The sequence below is a fragment of the Podarcis filfolensis genome (genome assembly GCF_964270895.1).
Source record: "Podarcis filfolensis genome assembly, chromosome: 5".
NCBI classification, from domain to species: Eukaryota; Metazoa; Chordata; class Lepidosauria; order Squamata; family Lacertidae; genus Podarcis; species Podarcis filfolensis.
In genome coordinates, this window is record NC_139608.1 from 54,193,725 (window position 1) to 54,210,452 (window position 16,728).

General features: G+C 41.7%; 1 protein-coding gene across 6 annotated transcripts in view; it reads left to right on the forward strand.

Annotated features, from left to right (window-relative positions):
* Window positions 1-16,728, forward strand: part of LOC310763929 (disintegrin and metalloproteinase domain-containing protein 9-like) — a 34,629-nt gene that overhangs the window by 1,847 nt on the left and 16,054 nt on the right. For 2 of the 6 annotated variants that reach the window (XM_083616893.1, XM_083616895.1), the window contains exons 2-9: window positions 2,322-2,459; window positions 5,910-6,007; window positions 7,650-7,726; window positions 9,571-9,649; window positions 11,500-11,576; window positions 13,443-13,653; window positions 14,887-14,952; window positions 15,037-15,108. In XM_083616893.1, coding sequence (XP_083473019.1) covers window positions 2,387-2,459; window positions 5,910-6,007; window positions 7,650-7,726; window positions 9,571-9,649; window positions 11,500-11,576; window positions 13,443-13,653; window positions 14,887-14,952; window positions 15,037-15,108 — 753 coding nt within the window. In that variant the 5' untranslated portion in view covers window positions 2,322-2,386. Of the gene's footprint in view, window positions 1-243; window positions 457-1,723; window positions 2,189-2,221; window positions 2,460-5,909; window positions 6,008-7,649; window positions 7,727-9,570; window positions 9,650-11,499; window positions 11,577-13,442; window positions 13,654-14,886; window positions 14,953-15,036; window positions 15,109-16,728 lie in introns of those variants that run through there. The other 4 variants (XM_083616894.1, XM_083616892.1, XM_083616891.1 and 1 more) reach the window with 4 other exon arrangements.

Genomic DNA, 16,728 nt, shown 5'->3' on the forward strand with positions numbered 1-16,728 from the left:
AAGAAAAAGAAACGCCAGTGCTCATGATATGTAGACATGTTGTGTTCCCTCTTAACACCGTGGTTGCTATCCTATCATTGCTGTTCTGTTTTAAGCTGGGTGTGGAATAGCAACACTGCTTCCAAACTTCTAGCATTCTACGAAGTGAACAGTCTGCCACTCCCCGACCCCAGATGTGAAACCTGTCTGCCCTTATTTTACAAAACGGTCATAAGATCAAAAACAAATCTTTCCTGCCAGCTTGTGGTTAGCAAAAGGAGAAGCGGAACTGTTCAGTTGCATGTCTTCACTGGCCTCTAGAGAATTTTGCTGACGCCAGTTTCCAATGTGGAAACAGGTTTTTATATATTACTATTGTGAACTGGAGCAAAAGTATAGTTCATAGGTCTTTAACCAATGGGTTGAGGCAATCCCAGGTGGGTTTTGCAAAGTTGTTGCTGCCATGTTGGACTCCAGGTTAGGCTGATGAGCATTTTGCCAGCTTTCATGAGTGCTGCAAAGTCAAGAGCCTTTTTTCAGTTAGGTATTTCTGGCAAACTCTATGGCCTACCTTCCTATAACTGTGCCTATAGTGAGGGAGCTCTCACTGCTCACTTTTTAGTCTGATTTGATGGCTTTCTATACTTCTCCAAGAAAAGAAAGATGCTGGGGATTAGAATTCAGAAGTGTCCACTGTGGTGGGTAGCTTGGCTGCCCAGCAGGTTGCCGTCGTGGCAGCGTTGGGGGCCCAGGAAGAGATGGCAAAAGTCTGGCTGCAGGAGATGAGAGAAGTAGGGGTGCCATATGATCCTTGCTGCACTCCCTGCAGCCTGAAATAGGGTTATGTCAAGGGAGAGGTTCATTGCTTGGGAACTGTTTATGGATTTCCCTGTACAGTTGCCACAGTCCTAATGCCTCAAGTGAATCCTTTTTCGGTAAGAAAGTGCATTTACAGTTGTGTGTCTCCGCACACTTCTTAGGCAACGATAAAAGAAAAAGAAAACCCAAGGTGCACACACAGCTGTCTGATGGATTCCCTGTCAGTACTGTACTTAATCAGCAATAGAGAATCAACAAATTAGATGGTGGGGACATACTCAAAAGGGAACGCCTACTGATATGAATGAGAAAGACTTAAGTTGTTCGTATACAAAGTCAAATATGTGTGGATGTGGACTACTTTGGTCTAATTCAAACGGGAGGAAGGTGAATTAACAGCTAAATAATGTTCGAATGTGGACAAGCCTTTTTTTCCCTGTAGAGGTTTGCGTTACTTCAGAAGAAATCTGTCAGCCGCCACTGCATCTGAGAGCATTTCTCTCTTACCCCTTTTTACTTTTTCCCTTGCAAATCTCTTTTTCTTTATTTCCCTGACATCTTTTGATCTCTTCTTCCTTGCATAGTGGACTTACCAGGAGAGATTGCTCATGTCAGAGGTCTGAAGTTGCAGAGGGCTTTTGAATTAAGAAAAAGTACGTAAAATGTAGCCTAGGGCCAAGGATTGACCACCACTGTTTCGGGGGGGGGAGCTTAGTGATTGTCCCTCGATCTGACGCCCCCTCCCCCCACTATTCTTCAAGGCAGGGACTAGGCTGCTCTGTGGGACCTGCTTCTCTGGTGACATATCACTGCACCAGGTTGGGAATTATACACAAACACAAAACATACAAATGCATTGATAAAAAAACTCAGTTCATCACTGCCAAGTATTTCTACATTGTAGGTACATCACTGTCCATCTTCAGAGTTGCTTTTGAAAGGAATTTTAATACATTTTTAAGGCTGGGTGGGGACCCACTTGCAAATGAAATCATTCTGGTGCAGTTCCTGGTCAGCTGAGTACACGGCTGCAACTTTAGCGACAGCATTGCTGTCATACTTTATTTACTCATCTCATAATAAAACTAAATCTGCTGGAAGTGGATTTTAGGTCTTTTGTTTCAACATCTCCACCCCACCCACCAGTGTCTGCGCTACAATTCTGAAATAATACACTGTCTAGGATGTCTTAATGGCTCTTTTCCGCTCGTTATCCTATATTTGCTGCAGTCACAAGTGACATGTTCCAGGCTAAAAGGCGGATGTTTTTCACTTTAGTTGTGAAAAAAAGCCCTAGGGCTTTGTAAAATAGTTTTAGAGGAATCTAGTTTTGTCATCTTTACAGTGAAGTGGACAGGGTGCATTTCTCCAGTTACACCGCCTGTAAATGGTAAGTTGACAAACCAGTTTTCTGCAGTGTTGGCTCAGAGAGTCACTTCCCCTTTCCTTGGAAGTGTTATCTGAATTCTTGTGTTACTATGTCAGTCGCCTGCGATTCAGTTCTGTTGCTTTATGGCCATTAGGTGAAATTGCTGGGGCATTCCTGCAGGCTGGAGCACCTTAGCCAGCAAAGCTGGAGGAAGAAACCATGTCAGAATGTTGCCTGTATTATTTAATCATGCTAGGACTAACCGGCATTGGAAAACCAGTGCTAACAATGGGTAAGTTCTGCTTTGTTTTCTGTCTGTTTTAAAAGCAATTAGAAGTTTACATTGGCAGCTTGATGCCCAAATCAGTACTTGGAGGGGTGGTTTAGGCTGTGATCTTTAGCACTCGTATAGGGACAAATGTTTATTATGTGCTTCAAAAACAAAAACAAAAAGTCCATTTCAGATCAGGGTTTTAAGAATGCTTCCTTTCTCTCAGAAGAAGTTGTGAATCAGGCAGCTAGAATCTCTTGATGCAGTTCCTGAAATGGAACCAGTCATAGCCTAAAAGGTGCATATTAGGCAAAAGATTCAGTGGTTTAAGCTCCTTATTTATATAACTATGTGGCAAAAGTTTACTTTTCACGCCCACTTCAATCTTTACCAAACAGTGTGGATGCTCAGTCCTAGGATGGAACAGAGTATTGGTCCTGATCAATTTTTGGTAATATGTATTGATTTGTAAGTTTAAATCCAAATGCAGGTTTTATATATACCAACCTAGAAATCTTTATGCCAAAACAAGGAAAGTGAAGTAAACTATAACCCAAATAAACCAGAGCTAGTTAGGAAATTGCGGAAATTAAGCGCCTTCAAATCATCAACTATGTTGAAGAAGCAAGGAGTATACAAAGTCGCATCAAAGAGTTGACATCCCATTGTTCAGAAAAGAAATTGGGGTGGGGTGGGGTGGTATTTGGAATAGGAATATATGGTGTGCTGCTGTAAGATAAGATAGGTATGAAAGATCACATGATGAAGGACTTATCTTTAAATAATGTGGCATTTTGGAAATGTTTCAAACTGACAAGAGGATCTGTTTTGAAAAATTATGCAGAAGAGGGTGTGTGTGCATAAATTAAAGTAGCCTATGTTCTTTAAAAACTGTTTTTGCTATATTAGCATTCAGCTGTTAATTAGTAGCATGTTTGTTTGTTTTTAAATGAACATGGTGCATTTCAGTGTGCAAAAGGAAGCTGGTGCATAGTGGGGAGGGAGACTCTTTTCGTGAGCAGAATTACAGGTAACAAAGACAAGTTGTATGTCAGATATGGGTTTTTAGGGAAGGACACTCTTTCGTATTTCAAAGACCATTTCTAGAAGATGTGAAGCTTGGTTTGTTTTTAAAAAAGTTGTTTACTCAGTGAGAACCTTTCTATAAACACTGATTAACAGGCTTTATACAGCACCATAGAGGGCCAGAATTCTTCCAAGCAAGTTTGCCTGATATTTAAGTAAGAACAGACACCAGTGAGTCAGGCCTGCAATTCATACATTTGATTTATAGTTGCTTCAGTAGCTCAGTGGGTAGAGCCTGAGACTCTTAATCTCAGGGTTGTGGGTTTGAGCCCCATGTTGGGCCAAAAGATTCCTGCATTGCAGGAGGCGTTGAACTAGATGATCTTCGCGGTCACTTCCAACTTGTGCTGATAATTCATCCAGTGACCAACATAATATGTAAACCAGTTAATTTTGTATCACTGAGGTAGTTTAAAGGTATGTACAGTGGTACCTCGGATTACAGGTTACAGACTCTGCTAACCCAGAAATAGTACTTCAGGTTAAGAACTTTGCTTCAGGATGAGAACAGAAATCGCACAGCAGCGGCGTGGCAGCAGCGGGAGGCCCCATTAGCTAAAGTGGTGCTTCATGTTAAGAACAGTTTCAGGTTAAGAATGGACCTCCAGAACGAATTAAGTTCTTAACCCGAGGTACCAATGTACTGTTTTGTATAAAGATAGATAGATAATTTACTACGGTCGGAGACGAGCTTATAAACACACTTGGGGGTACAATCACAGAAGGAAAACAAACAATTAAAACAATGTACAATAATAAATTTTAAAACAAAGTACAACAATAAACTACCGCAGGGAGCTGGCCCAGAGTATAAAGATATTTTTTACCAAGAATCAGCCCTATCATTAGGTATAAAGAGGTAGCTGCTTCAGGCGGCTGAAGTGGAAGGCTGAGCCATGCATGCCTCACACAGGCTTGTGCAAAGCTTGTCTGAAGCCCAGGGCAGATGAAAGGCACAGGGTGTTCTTGGCAGGACAGCATAAGACCGTCAGGCCCCTGGCAGAGTCTCCTGTCTGGCTTAGCCCTCCAAGGCTCAGAGTACCTGGCTGCCCACCACCACACAGGCCTGGCCAAACAGACTACCCAGCCCCTTCCAAGCAAATTTGGGGCCCTCAGGTGCTGTAGAAGACACAATCCCATCAACAGTTTTGAAGGAAGATACAGCTACCAGTCTGGGCAGCTTCTGCTCATGGAGGGGTGGGGACACATATATCCATATTTCTTAGACAGCAAAACGTCTTGGGCTCACCCTGTCTGTAATAATAGGCAAAGCAAGTAAGGAGTGCCTGAGACTGTTGATAAAATATAGGTATGGTTATCTATCATTTAATGTATTTATCACCCCATTTTTGCACAATGGCATTTTAAGGAGGTCAGAAATAAAAAATTGTTGAGAGAACTCTCAGTTCCATGGAATCTAGTATTGGGCAGTCTCTGGATAACCTGTTCAACAGGTGTCTTCTTTGTTTTTAGACGGTCATAAAATTTTTTTGACCAATGGCATATTGCCAACTGTTTGCTCACTTGCTCATTTCATTCCATTTTTTTTTATTGTAAACCTACTTTAGACTATAGGATTAGATCCAATTATGTCTGCTCGCTTGTGGAAAACAAACTCCACTCGTGCAGCAAGACTCCCAGTTTCTCTCCTCCAGTTTCCGTGCCCCCCTCAGTCTCTTCTGGAGGGTGCCCTCCAGATTTTGAGGGCACATAGGCTGAGGGCTGTAGAGAGGAGGGGAGGGTGGAGAAGCACCATTGTGCTAGTGGACTCCTGCTTCTGCTACTTTGGATCTTGCACAAAGCCTTTTGCAGGCTTTTGCAGGAACCAGGCAGAGGGCCTTCTTGGTAGTGGCGCCCTCCCTGTGGAACGCCCTCCCACCAGATGTCAAAGAGAACAACAACTATCAGACTTTTAGAAGACATCTGAAGGCAGCCCTATTTAGGGAAGCTTTTAATGTTTGATGTATTAGAGGATTTTAATATTTTTTGGAAGCCGCCCAGAGTGGCTGGGGAAGCCCAGCCAGATGGGCGGGGTACAAATAAATTATTATTATTATTATTATTATTATTATTATTATTATTATTATTTGAGGAATTTGTTTTTAACATTTAATTTTTGTGTGGATCCTGCATAAACCATAAAGGCTAGAAATTATCTAAAATTAAAGAGAGATAAGAAGGTTTATTGGACTTGGCAGGGCCAAGCTTGAAGAAAATCTGCTGACCTTGTAAGTATGCTAAGGTTTTGTGGGTCCCAACCTTGTTTTCTATAATCCTTTTACAGGATGAGTCCAGATCCTTTGGGGCATTATAAAATAAATCTTCTTGTGACATTATCAGGCTGGTCTCTCCACGCAAACTGAAAAACTCTAACCTTATTTTTAGGAGGGTATGATCATCAGCTCTCTAGGCATTCCACATATGAGATTGTAATTCCTCAAAGATTGACTGACAGGGTGAAGCGCTGGACACATTCTCATAAGGTTTGTTTTTCCTTCAATTTTTGTCTCCCTTTAGTGTTCTTCATATGGTGTCCTACTTGTCCAAAGCAAATAAAAAGCAAAAGCAGCCATGTTTGTCCATAAGAAAAAATCCATAGCTGTGCAATACCATTATTAGGACAACCAAAACTTCACAGATCTGTACCACTTTTTTGAGTTATCTGGAGCTCTTTATCAAACTAGAAGTTAGACAAAGCAGGGGATGGTGGGACAAGGAAGTAATCAAAAAGTACAAAAATTAGGCTAGATGTTGTCTTCTTCTAGACTCAGCCCCCAAATGGAGACAGCAGGTTGAATAAGGCCCTCCAGGAAAGGGCTGGAACTGGATTACCAGTCCTATCTTAATTTCTTCATTATCCCAGAGTCCTAGGTGTATCATCTGATATCTGTAGCACCTGGCAGGGACTAGGGTTGTGTACACATTACATGCTTAAAACCCAGCTATGTTATTCTTCTTCTTCGAATCAAAGCATCGAAACACAGTATTTCATTTTAAAAATACAGGATAGATGAATTGTGGCTGAAGTCATATGTACACATATGTACACTCTGCTTCCCAGACAACTGCACGGAATGCAGAGAAAACAGGAGTACGTACACAGCCTTATTCAGCCCCCGTTGCGGTCTCCATCTTGGAACTGAGTTTGCTTCCATATGTCTGGTTTCCTGAGCATTCCTCATGATTTGTTTCACAAAGTTTGGGAGAAGGTTATACGATGTCTGGTGTTTATTGAGCCTTCCTTCAGATTTGTTTGCCAGGAGGTTATTCGATAATGTTTATAAACAAGATAAGCATGTTTGACTTCAGGTCCCAAACTGTGTCCCACCACATTAGCAGAGCAAAGGATCAGGTGAAAGGAGAGCTGTGCCAGCATAATACAATTCCCTGGCATGAATGGATCCAGGGAGGGATCATAGTTCAGTGGTAGAACACATGCAAATACAAATACAAATGCTTTGCTTGCAGAAGATCCCTGGCATTTCTAGGGCTGGGAAAGACTCCTGATTGAAAGCCATTGACAGTCACTATCAACAATACTGAGGGCGATGAGTCAATGGTCTAACTTGGGATAAAGGCATTTTCCCATGTTTCTGTTTTGTTGGATACTAAGAAGCACTCCAACATGTATTAATAAGGCAACCATGCCTTTTGCCAAATGCAGTGCTCTGGTCATGATCAGTGGCCCGAAGGAGTGTGATGTCATTCCTGAAGGCTGAGCTGTACTGTATCCTGGTAGGTTTACAAAGCAAGATACGTCTATAATTTTAGCTGACAGGCAGCACACAGTGTTGAATGTGCTTGTGCTGTTCTCTTCGAATAGGCTGTTACTGTAGCTGTGTCAGCAGTAGAAACCACATTGTGCACCAGCTGCAGCTGGTGTAACCCTCCCTTTAAAAATAAAAAAATGCAGAGGATCTATTATAATGTGTAAATATAAAGAACTAATTGGTAGGAATTAATGCTAGAGTGTGCAATGACCTGCTGGACTGAATTCTGCAGATTTGTTGCCTGTTTAGAAAACTGAGCAAAGCTGTAGCAACTTGTTTTTGATAAGAGGCACTGCTGGTTTTATGAAGATTTAAAGAACTGCATATTATGTTTTGCATGTGATTTATTTTTCAGGAGCATTTAGATAATCAGCTGTCTTACTTGATCCAAACTGGAAACGGAACACATATCCTGAAATTAAAGAAAAATAAGTATGTTTTACGTATACCATTCTCAGGCCTTTTCATGTTTTATTTTATTTGATATACGGTAATATTTGCAATGAAATCTCATTGGGACAAGTATTGTTGAATGCCAGACTACAAGGGAAGGGATTTTTTTTTTAACGGCTTGTATTAAAATGTGTGTTTGTGTACAAGTTATCAGGAATGAGAGGCAAGGTGTAGCAGCTGAGAATTTTTTTTTAATATTTGTACATGGCTCTTTCATTTGTATACTTAATATACACTTTTCTTTTGGAAACTTTTAAAAATCCATCTGTGGTGAACTTAGCTGTTAGACCCAATATGGACCCATGCAGCAGGATCCATGTAGAACAGTGCTCTCTGTGCATGCAAGCAGACTTTTCAGCTTCCTCCTTCCAGAAACAGCCTTCAGTGCTCTTGATGTGCCTCTCCAGTGGCCTCATAGCATCCTGTGAGGAATAAGAGGCTGTACCAGAAAGGGAGAAATTCCGCTTTCTTCTGGGTGCATACAGAAGTATGGTATGCATGGGTACAGGTGTCTCTAGATCCTGGCCTTATTTTTTAACACAAGCTACCTTGGGATGCAACAGAGAAACTTTTGGATGGGAGCAGTGAAGGGAATGTTGTGACTGAACTTCATTTGAATCCAACTGGATTGGCAACCTGAGCCTCAAGTGATAGCAAAAGAATCCAGGAATACCCCTAAACTACATGGTCATTAGGGACACGGGTGGCGCTGTGGGTTAAACCACAGAGTCTAGGACTTGCTGATCAGAAGGTCAGTGGTTTGAATCCCCGCGACGGGGTGAGCTCCCGTTGCCTGGTCCCTGCTCCTGCCAACCTAGCAGTTCAAAAGTACATCAAAGTGCAAGTACATAAATAGGTACCGCTCCGGCGGGAAGGTAAACGGCATTTCCATGCGCTGCTCTGGTTTGCCAGAAGCAGCTTAGTCATGCTGTCCACATGACCCGGAAGCTGTACGCCGACTCCCTCGGCCAATAAAGCGAGATGAGCACCGCAACCCCAGAGTCGGTCACAACTGGACCTAATGGTCAGGGGTCCCCTTACCTTTACCTTTACATGGTCATTAGGCTATGTGTCATGAAGAGTGATGTGGGAAAATTGTTTGGATCATTTTAGGATGTCTAAGAAAGAGATCAAAGCAAAATAATTTTTTAAAAAAAACATTATAAGTATCATTATTTACCGTACTTTCCCTTTACTCTAAGGTCCCAGGGTGGGTTACAACAATTAAAACACAATGTTAAAAACAGTTCAGAACAATTCAGAACCACAGAAATGAAGTGAGTCCTAAAATTATTCATCTCGTGTCAAACGCCAGGGTAGATGAGGTTCTTGCCAAACCACATCCTGATAAATGTGTTGTTACTCTGGAGCAGGTAACTGCAACATTTCAACAGGCTAGAATGGCAACACAACAAAGAGTTAGCGGATCAAATAGTTGCCCACAAAGCAATAAGCACGGCAATCTTATGAACCAGGTCTTCAGTATCAGAAAGGCGCCATTCCTGGAAAACCTTAAAATTATCACCAGTCAATACTAATAGAGGTCAAAGTGGACTGTGGCTGTGTAAACACGCCAGTTTAAAATTGATTCAATGCATTTATTTATTTTATTTATTTCACTACATTTATGCACTACTTGATTGTAATAAAACCTCAAAGCGGTTAAAAACCCACGCTCACATGTTTTACTTCTTGTCCACATGATGTTGTCCTCATCCAAGGGGCAGCCTGTACTACCCCACATTAAATTCAGATTTTCCTGATCTGCAGATAATGCAGTAAGGAAAAGAAATCCAACATGCAATGTATTTTTATGCTTTCAGAAACCTTATAGGTGAGAATTTTATACTATATACCTACAGAAAAGATGGCAAATTGGAGACTACTCCCTTCGAAGCTAAGGTACAGTGATGGTGGAAGACCCCCCTCCCTAATGGAGAGGCCCCTTTTAGCAACAACTGATTCACTAGGCTGCTATAGATTAATAACTGGCTGCTTTCAATGAGGATGCAGGTGATGTAATCCCATCTGAAGCAGCTATAGTGCCCCAGGGAGTTGTCTCACAGGCCTGATACCTTTATCTTTCTTGGCCACCTCAAGAAAGGTATTTTTATAGCTAAACAAAAAGATTAAGGTATGTGTGTGGGAGAGAGACAACTCTCTCAACTATGTCTTACTCAGAATTGGCCTGCTGACATAAATGGATGTAACTTAGTCATGTCTAGTAATTTCAACAGTCCATGCAGAGTAAAAACTTAGGGCTCATCAAGACTTGCCCTTGCTTCGCTGCCCCACCGCCCCCCGAAAAACCTGATCTTTACCACTGAATCACAGCAACCATCAATCAGCTTTTCTCCAGATTGGCAATTGCTCTGATTTATTACTAAAGAGCCGGTTTTCTGGTGGAAAGCAGTGGAGCAAGGGCAAATCTGCTTAGACCTGTACCTAGAAAGTGCAAAAGCAGAAACCTGCTTGGACCATGCTTTCTAGGCATTGGTCAAGAGCCAGTCTGGATGAGCCCTTTGTTGAAGAAGAAGAAGAAGAAGAAGAGGAGGAGGAGGAGGAGTTTGGATTTGATATCCCCCTTTATCACTACCCTAAGGAGTCTCAAAGCGGCTAACATTCTCCTTTCTCTTCCTCCACCACAACAAACACTCTGTGAGGTGAATGAGGCTGAGAGACTTCAGAGAAGTGAGACTGGCCCAAGGTCACCCAGCAGCTGCATGTGGAGGAGCGGAGACGTGAACCTGGTTCACCAGATTACGAGTCTACCGCTCTTAACCACTACACCACACTGGTTCTCTTGAATTTGGTTTAAATTGCTCTAAACTGCTATAAGATGGTTGGTCAAAAATGCCTCATGTACCTGGAACAGCCTTCCTCAACCTCATACTCTCCAGATGTTATTGTTGTTTTGATGCTGGCAGGCTACAGGGCCCCAGGTTGGGAAAACATGGCTTACAAACTGTAATATTACCTGCCAGAATAAGAGAGAATAGAGGAAGGTTGGATCAACTCACTTCCAAAGGGGAGTGGGAGGTTATAGATCTGCCCTTACATTGTGATCTCCTAAACACAGTCCTTGCTATGGTGTGGACCAATTTCTTCTTCTTCTTTATTTGGCAATCACTCGTAGTCGAGTAAGATTGTCTTCCATGAATATGGTCTTAACAGTGTGTCCGTGACTGTGGAGGCCAATTCTGGATCCACACATCCTTCCAGAGTGGGACATAGGTTTCTGGGCGGGAGTTGATCACAATGAGGATTTGCCAAACATGCCTTCATCTTAGCATGTTTCTCCCTTTCTCCCTGAGCTCGTGCTTCTTCAGAGTAAATAGTAATAATAATAATTTATTTAAACTCCGCCCATCTGGCTGGGTTTCCCCAGCCACTCTGGGCAGCTTCCAACAAAAGATTAAAAATACATCAAAACATCATTCATAAAAACTTCCCTAAACAAGCCTGCCTTAAGATGACGTTTTTGGTAGAGGCTATTCTCCAATTGGAGCACTTGCTGGCCAGTGTTTCTAAATTATCTATGCTTATACTGCATTTTTTTAAAAAAATGCATTGAGAGCATCTTTAAACCTATTTTGTTTTCCACTGGCATTTCAGTTGCATCAGAATCCAGAAAACTACATAGTGTGTGTGTATGTGCCAATTTGAGTAAACATAGCATAGTTGTGTACACCAAATTACAGGTTGCGTCTGTTGTTTGCATAAGAAAAACACTATTAATTGTTTGGTTTCAGGCCCACTGTTATTACCGTGGAGTTGTTGAAGGGATTGAGGACTCTCTGCTTGCTCTCAGTACCTGTGACGGCCTTAGGTACTACCTTTTCATTCTAACTTCATTTTGAGGCAAATACCGTATTTTTCGCTCTATAAGACGCACCAGACCACAAGACGCACCTAGTTTTTGGAGGAGGAAAACAAGAAAAAAAATATTCTGAATCTCAGAAGCCAGAACAGCAAGAGGGATCACTGCGCAGTGAAAGCAGCAATCCCTCTTGCTGTTCTGGCTTCTGCGATAGCTGCGCAGCCTGCATTCGCTCCATAAGACGCACACACATTTCCCCTTACTTTTTAGGAGGGAAAAAGTGAGTCTTATAGAGCAAAAAATACGGTACGTTTTAATCTGTTTGACATTTTATTTTAGAATCAATGGGAGTCTGAGCGCTTGCTTTTGCTACATATTTCAGACACAATCGAGATCTATTGCCTATTTCTTGCCCCTGCAAAGCACTTCTTGAGAAATCAGTTTCATTCCGGGGGGGGGGGGAGCTTATTGCAAATTGATTCTCCATTGGCTCACAGCTGTCTGAAAACAAATGGAAGTGGTCCTTGCAATGAATGCAGGGGTGTAACCCCACCTGCCCAATGTTGTGTTGATTGATATAAGAAAAAAAATTGCTCCTTTCCCCTTATGGGGTACCCAAGAGCCCATATAGAGTCCTTTTGTGGGTTCTATCGGTATGAGAAAATAACAGAGACCAACCAGAGAATATTGAGAAGCAAAGCAGCTACTAAGCCTGATCTTAATTACCGTAACTGTTGCAACAGGGTGCTCCCCCACACGCAGGAGAGAGGAGGAGGACCCAGAACAAAGGTGTGCCCGCCCTTATATAGACATTTTAAATTGCCCACCTTGGAGTCCGAGACCACCCCCCAGAAACATCATACATACATCACAGAAGGGGTGTAGCCCAAGACCACCCCTCAGATACATCATGCATACATCACAGAAAAGGTGGTCCACAACAGAAATCTGAGTGTGTTGTTTATCTCCTGTCTGGCAAGTTACCTGATTGCAGGTATCTGGGTTTTGGCCATTCTTTTGTTATAATAACTACTTAATTCCTGAATCTAGGTCACAGGCCACAGGCTCACACCCTGTTCATATCTTGAATGTGCCCTTAAGACAGGATTTGTGAGGACAGGATTTGTGAGGAAAGAGACAATGGGGAGGTTTCCCACTTTGACCTTGCAGAGAAATATTTGAGGTCAATTTGTTCAGGACCTTTTCTATGGGGTTTCAGACATGTGGTTTATATATACAGTTATGAACATTTATTATATATATATATATATATATATATGACCTTAAAATTCTTATAACAGGGTGAATACCAAGATCACAGTCAACCTTCTTATAGAATCATAGAATTGCGGAGTTGGAAGGAATCACAAGGGACATCAAGTCCAACTCCCTGCAATGCAAAATGTGGGGCTTGAACCCACAACATTGAGATTAAGAGTCTCATGCTCTACCGACTGAGCTATCCCAGCAGGGTGATTCATTCATTCACCTGGGACCTGTGCAGGGAAGAAAAGGCACGGATAACCTGATCATGGTTTTCAAATGTGCATCAAGGAAACATACCCCCATTCTTGTAGATGTCAGGATCTAGAATCAGTCTAGATTGAATGCAACCTGTTGAATATGAGCATCAATGATCCTGGTTTAAGGGGGGAGGAGTACACTTTTGTGCTGCTAATGGGTTACGGTGTAGGCAGCCTAGACAGTTAACTTGACTAGCCTTTCGAGAAACTTAACACATTTTATATATTGTTGTAATAAATGCTATTGCTACGAATGGTTTAGCAGTAGTTAACTTAGGCTGAATTGTTATCGATGTGGGTGGGGGTGAGCAGGACACGGCCAGGTAACTTTCCTTGCTTTCTGTGGTTTCAGGGGAATGCTCCATATTGGCGGCAAGCGATATGGCTTGGAACCAGTCAATGGATCAGATCGATTTGAGCACTTCTTCTATGCATTAGAAAACTCTCCCCATGAGCCCTTTTCATGTGGTGTGCCAAATGATGACAACGAGCAGAGCACAAAGACTTTTCTCAAATACACAAATATCTCACACAGTCCCTTCAATTCGGACAAAATTCTAAGGGTAAAAAGCATTTGTATATTGTTTTTCGAAAACAGTCCACCTTGTCTAAACTTTTTATTCCAGCTTTTAGCAACAATCCTTTCTGGTTTTTAACTGACACTGGTGGTTTATTTCCAACAAATCTCTCTGTGATACTTTATTTCCATAGTTAAAATATTCCCATAAAAAAGGGGCAAGGATGAAATAGAAAAGGATATTTTCATACTGAGTTAATTTCAGTTTTACTCAGATAATTTGCATTACACCTTTCTGCTTGCTCCATACCCCAGGTGAGTCAAATTATTGTGGTGTTGTTAAGATATATGGTTTTATTTACACACACACACACACACACAGAGAGAGAGAGAGAGAGAGAGAGAGAGAGAGAGAGAGAGAAAGAGAGGGCACGCATGGGATGGAAGGGCTTACAGCACTGTGCTCCAATAGATCTTTCTTCCCCACTGGTTTTCAGGGAACCCCTAAGTCCAGTTTAGGCTCAGCACAGAGCAAGGCATGTTTCGCTTGCTCACACAATCTACTTAGTTCATGGGTAGGCAAACTAAGGCCCGGGGGCCGGATCCAGCCCAATCGCCTTCTAAATGTGGTCCGCAGACGGTCCAGGAATCAGCGTGTTTTTACATGAGTAGAATATGTGCTTTTATTTAAAATACATCTCTGGGTTATTTGTGGGGCATAGGAATTTGTTCATCTTTTTTCCAAAATATAGTCTGACCCACCACATGGTCTGAGGGACAGTGGACCAGCCCCCTGCTGAAAAAGCTGGCCCCTGCTATAGTTCTTATACCTAGAATCATGTGACAACCAGCTAGATGAGATGAGTGGGGAAAATGACTAGCATCTCTTAGTTGTAGCTATTGCTGCCTTGCTTATTCTTTGAGATCTTGATTTTAGGGCACTTAATTGAGCAGCCAAAGCCGTTACCTTAGCAAAGGAACTGGTTTGGCAGGTTCCACAGCCTCTTCTACTAGATTCTAACCCTTACTGGATACAAGATCACAGGATGAGATCCAAGGACATAATCTAGACTGACCCCCCCAACTTACAATGGTGCGTTAGAAAAATTATAGAATGCCAGTTCAGCCAACGAATTGGCCTTTTCCTTAGATGCCTGGCACCTCCTAAAACATTTTATTTACTTTTTATAGTTAGCTTATCTATTTAAAGTACTTCAAAATAAAAAAATGCAGTGTGGAAATATATGTAATGTCATGTGGTCTGTTTTCCTTGTTACAGAGAAGGCGAGCCGTTCTGCCAGAGAAGAGATATGTCGAACTGTATATGGTTGTTGATAAAAATAGGGTAATTTCTCTCTCAACCCAATGCATTTTGCCAAAGTATTTGAATTTTTTGCTCTAGAACATCTTATATTTTGAATTGTTTCAGTACTTGCGGAAGAAATCTGATGCTGAAGCTGTACAAAGGGAAACAGTAGAACTGGCTAATTATGTTGATGGGGTAAGTCATCACAGAGACATTCATCAGACTGTGCTTTATCACACTATTTTGCAGAAAATGTCAAAACACAACAGTAATATTTTCTTCAGCAACTGGATTATATCAAATCAGTAAGTGTGCAGAGGCTAATTGCATGGCCTGCCTTAGCAGAATCAGGCTCTTCTTATGTTCAGATGTGTAATCGTTTTGTTTATTGCCAGGCTTTGCATACTGTGGGCTTCAGCAAAAATTGTGCTTAACAAAATCATACAAAACTGTAAGATTTAGGTTTGCGATCCTTCAGAATATTTAAGAGAGCCTGAAAATACTGGGCGCATGTATGAAAATGAATCCAGTCAAGACATCTCTTGGAAAAATTATTTGAAGAAGAATCAGAATTTGGGAAAATAATTCTAGGGAAGAACAATAAATTATTATCTAATACCTATAGCATTTTATTGGAATGGGAGACAAAGGACGAGTTGGCGAAGGAGGCAATGATTCATTGGGCATTTTGGATACAGTATAGAACTATCAGCCTGGGAAAAACTATGGAACAACATGATAAAATTTTCAGCATGTTATACAATTAGAGAAAACATCCAAAAAATGATTTTCAGATGGTAATTAATGCCTAGTAAACTGGTTAAGATATATAAAAGAGGATTCAACTTATGTTGGAAATGTTTAGGCAAGGAGGGCATGTTAATCCATGTGTGGTAGCAATGCAAACTTGCAAAAAATAATAATCCGGGGAATGATTTATGAAGAACTAAAGAAGATGCTCCAATGCTCCTTCCCGAAGAAACCAGAAGCATTCTTGTTAGCTATAATAGGACAGCATATTCCAGATAAAGTTTAAAAACCTCTTCCTTTACACAACAGCAGCAGCAAGGTTAAAGGTAAGGGGACCTCTGACCGTTAGGTCCAGTCGTGGCCGACTCTGGGGTTGCGGCGCTCATCTCGCTTTATTGGCCGAGGGAGCCGGCGTACAGCTTCCGGGTTATGTGGCCAGCATGACTAAGCCGCTTCTTAGTCTGGTGAACCAGAGCAGCGCACGGAAACGCCATTTACCTTCCTGCCTTGACGTGCTTTCGAACTGCTAGGTTGGCAGGAGCAGGGACTGAGCAACAGGAGCTTACCCCGTCGTGGGGATTTGAACCGCCAACCTTCTGGTCGGCAAGTCCTAGGCTCTGTGGTTTAACCCACAGCACCACCCGCGTCCCTAGCAGCAAGGTTACTATATGCTAAAATGTGAGAGGAGAGGGAAATCATGACAAAGGACCAGTGGTTGCTTAAACTAACAGAATATGTCAAAGTAGCCTCTACGACGGCCAAAATAAGAAATACAAATAGGAAAACAGTGGTAAGCGAGTGGGAACAACTAAAACAAAGTGGTATAAATATAAATTTGTAAGTAGGGATGAACATATGAACAAGTAAACAAAACAAAAAATGAAGCACAGAGGAGGAAAAGAGTAGAAAACTCAGAGTTGCAGCAAACCAAAGAGACTGAAATAGGTTGTCAAGGAAAGGTAGGTTGGGAAGTCCATACGAGATGAGATAGGAGAAAATGTATGTAATGGAAATAAATATAACTGATTGTAACTGAAAAATGCATATACAAATATTTTTTAAAAG